This window comes from Pyrus communis, chromosome 16, assembly GCF_041283825.1.
Source record: "Pyrus communis isolate YQ-2024b chromosome 16, ASM4128382v1, whole genome shotgun sequence".
NCBI lineage: Eukaryota > Viridiplantae > Streptophyta > Magnoliopsida > Rosales > Rosaceae > Pyrus > Pyrus communis.
Window position 1 is genome coordinate 7442307 of NC_142580.1, and position 2518 is coordinate 7444824.

At 43.4% G+C, this 2518-nt stretch overlaps 2 protein-coding genes across 2 annotated transcripts; both read left to right on the top strand.

Annotated features, from left to right (window-relative positions):
* Nucleotides 1–224: 224 nt before the first annotated feature.
* Nucleotides 225–626, top strand: LOC148689900 (uncharacterized). The gene has a single exon (XM_088687872.1). The coding sequence runs from the start codon at nucleotides 225–227 to the stop codon at nucleotides 624–626; it is 402 nt and encodes a 133-aa protein (XP_088543998.1).
* LOC148689901 (uncharacterized) lies at nucleotides 615–1896 on the top strand. Its single transcript, XM_088688108.1, has 2 exons — nucleotides 615–1287; nucleotides 1611–1896. The coding sequence occupies exons 1-2, from the start codon at nucleotides 684–686 to the stop codon at nucleotides 1652–1654; spliced, it is 648 nt and encodes a 215-aa protein (XP_088544234.1). The 5' UTR covers nucleotides 615–683; the 3' UTR covers nucleotides 1655–1896.
* The last annotated feature ends 622 nt before the right edge of the window (nucleotides 1897–2518 follow it).

Consider the following 2518-nt stretch of genomic DNA (forward strand, 5'->3'; position numbering starts at 1 on the left):
AAACACAATAACCACCATAGCCTTCTTCACCATCTCCACAGCCATTTTCAGTCTCATTGCCACCCTCAATATTTTCACCTTCACCTTCACCATCACCAGATTCCCCTTTACCATCACCATCAACAAATTCTCCTTTGGCATCTCCCCCAAGTAGTTTTCTTGCTCCTTCACCTTCGCCTTTCCGTAATCTCTATAGCTCTCCCACAAATACCATTGACCACAACATGACAGAACCAGTCAAACCCAAAAACAATAAATCAGATGAGAATCTCATGGAGTTCTCAGACCCATACATCATTCATCACTCATATCACACTGGACTTGTCCTGGTTTCCAAAACTCTTGATGGAAACAACTACGGGCAATGGAGCCGTGCCATGCGCATGGGTCTCAGCGCAAAGAACAAGATTGGGTTCATTGATGGAACCATCAAGGCTCCCTCATCACTGGACGCAAATTATGCGGCCTGGAAAAGATGCAATGACATGGTTACATTATGGATTGTGAATTCAGTCCACTCAGACATAGCCGGCAGCATCATGTACACTGAAACTGCTGCTGCAGTTTGGAGCGACCTTAGAGACAGATTCTCACAGAGTAGTGACTCGAGGATCTACCAGATTTGACAAGAAATTGTTGAAAATCATCAAGGGCAGCTCTCTGTTTCTGCCTATTACACAAAGATGAAGGCCTTATGGGATGAGTTAGCGTCATATCATGATCCATTAGATTGCACTTGCACAGGTTTGAGAGGACTTGCTGAACGGGAAGAGAAAGAAAGAGTTATGCAGTTTCTGATGGGATTGAACGAATCATATGCAACTGTACGAGGCTCGATTCTGATGATGAGTCCACTACCTGATACACGCAGAGTCCATGGCCTTATTCTTCAACATGAACGGCAGATGGATGTGGCTAGTCGTCGCGATATGGGGACATCCTCGCATGCGATGCAAGTCCAGCGAACTTATGCATCATCCTCATCCAATAGCAAGACCTCCAACACATTTTCACGTAAGTCACTCAAATGCACTTACTGTGATGGAGATGGACACTTGGTGGATCGTTGCTATTACATCATTGGGTTCCCAGAAGGACACAAATGGCATGGAAAAAATGTGAAGCCCAAGAACAAGAGAGGAGCAGCCAACAATGCCGAGGCTATCACCCCTACCACAACCACCAAGGCTAATGCTTCTGATGGTCCTACATTCACTACCGAGCAGTATAATCAAATCATCGCCATGCTTCGTAACGGTAATGGACAGCCACTTGCCAATGCAACAGGTATTTTCTTGCCTAAATGCAATATAGCACAAACAGATCCACATTCGAATCTATGTTGGATTGTTGATAGCGGAGCCACTGATCATATTTCTCATTCGCCACCAACACACAACATCATGGATGCTCAGCATGACTATGTTGGCTTACCAAATGGGGGGCAAGCGGAAATAAAAAGGATTGGTTCAATGAAATTGTCACATGAGTTATCTCTTGATAAAGTTCTTTATGTGCCAAAGTTCCGCGTCAATTTATTGTCTGTTAGTAAATTGACAAGAGCTTTGCGATGTATAGTGACGTTCTATCCTGATTTTTGTGTTGTGCAGGACATGGATACGAAGAGGATGATTGGCCTGGGCAAGCATTTTGATGGGCTCTACTACCTCACCCCGACACAAAATCCTCACCTTGCCAACCACATTTCCCACACCACAAGTCTATGGCATCGGCGCCTTGGGCACCCATCATCCGCACCTTTACATTCCTTAGCCAAAACCACTGCTGAAATAATGTTTGATTCCAAACACATTTGTGAAGTTTGCCCTTTAGCAAAGCAAACTCGTTTACCTTTTCCTACTAGTGAAATAAAATCTTCCGCACCTTTTGATTTAATTCATTGTGATATTTGGGGTCCTCACAAACATCAAACACACTACGGGGCACGATATTTTCTCACTATTGTGGATGATTTTACTCGTTTTACTTGGGTACATATCATGCATTTCAAATCCGACACACAATCATTACTAAAATCCTTTTTCTCTTGGGTCAAAACCCAATTTCATCATAACATTAAAGCTCTTCGTGCGGATAATGGGAGTGAATTTCTTTCCATGCGTTCTTACCTAGACTCATGTGGAACCTCCTTCCAACATTCTTGTTCTTACACACCACAACAAAATGGGGTAGTCGAACGTAAACATAGGCATCTTTTAAATGTTGGTCGTGCTCTTAGATTTCAAGCCAACTTACCTTTAAAATTTTGGGGGGAAAGTATCCAAACCGCTTGTTATCTCATCAATCGTCTACCTACACCCTTGCTCTCTCATAAGTCTCCATATGAACTTTTGCATCATACACCACCTACTTATTCCCACTTACGAGTTTTTGGGTGCCTTAGTTATGCCACCAACCTCACACCCATCACTAAGTTTGACGCCCGTGCTCGTCGTTGTGTTTTCCTTGGTTACCCACTTGGTCAAAAGGGTTATCAGGTATATGATCTTCTCACCCA

Excerpts from the sequence above, each read along its gene's own strand:
- LOC148689900 (XM_088687872.1), top strand. The coding sequence starts at position 225 with ATGACAGAACCAGTCAAACCCAAAAACAATAAATCAGATGAGAATCTC.
- LOC148689901 (XM_088688108.1), top strand. The coding sequence starts at position 684 with ATGAAGGCCTTATGGGATGAGTTAGCGTCATATCATGATCCATTAGAT. Across the intron at positions 1,288-1,610 it reads GCCACTTGCCAATGCAACAG|GACATGGATACGAAGAGGAT; the intron begins GTATTTTCTTGC and ends TGTGTTGTGCAG.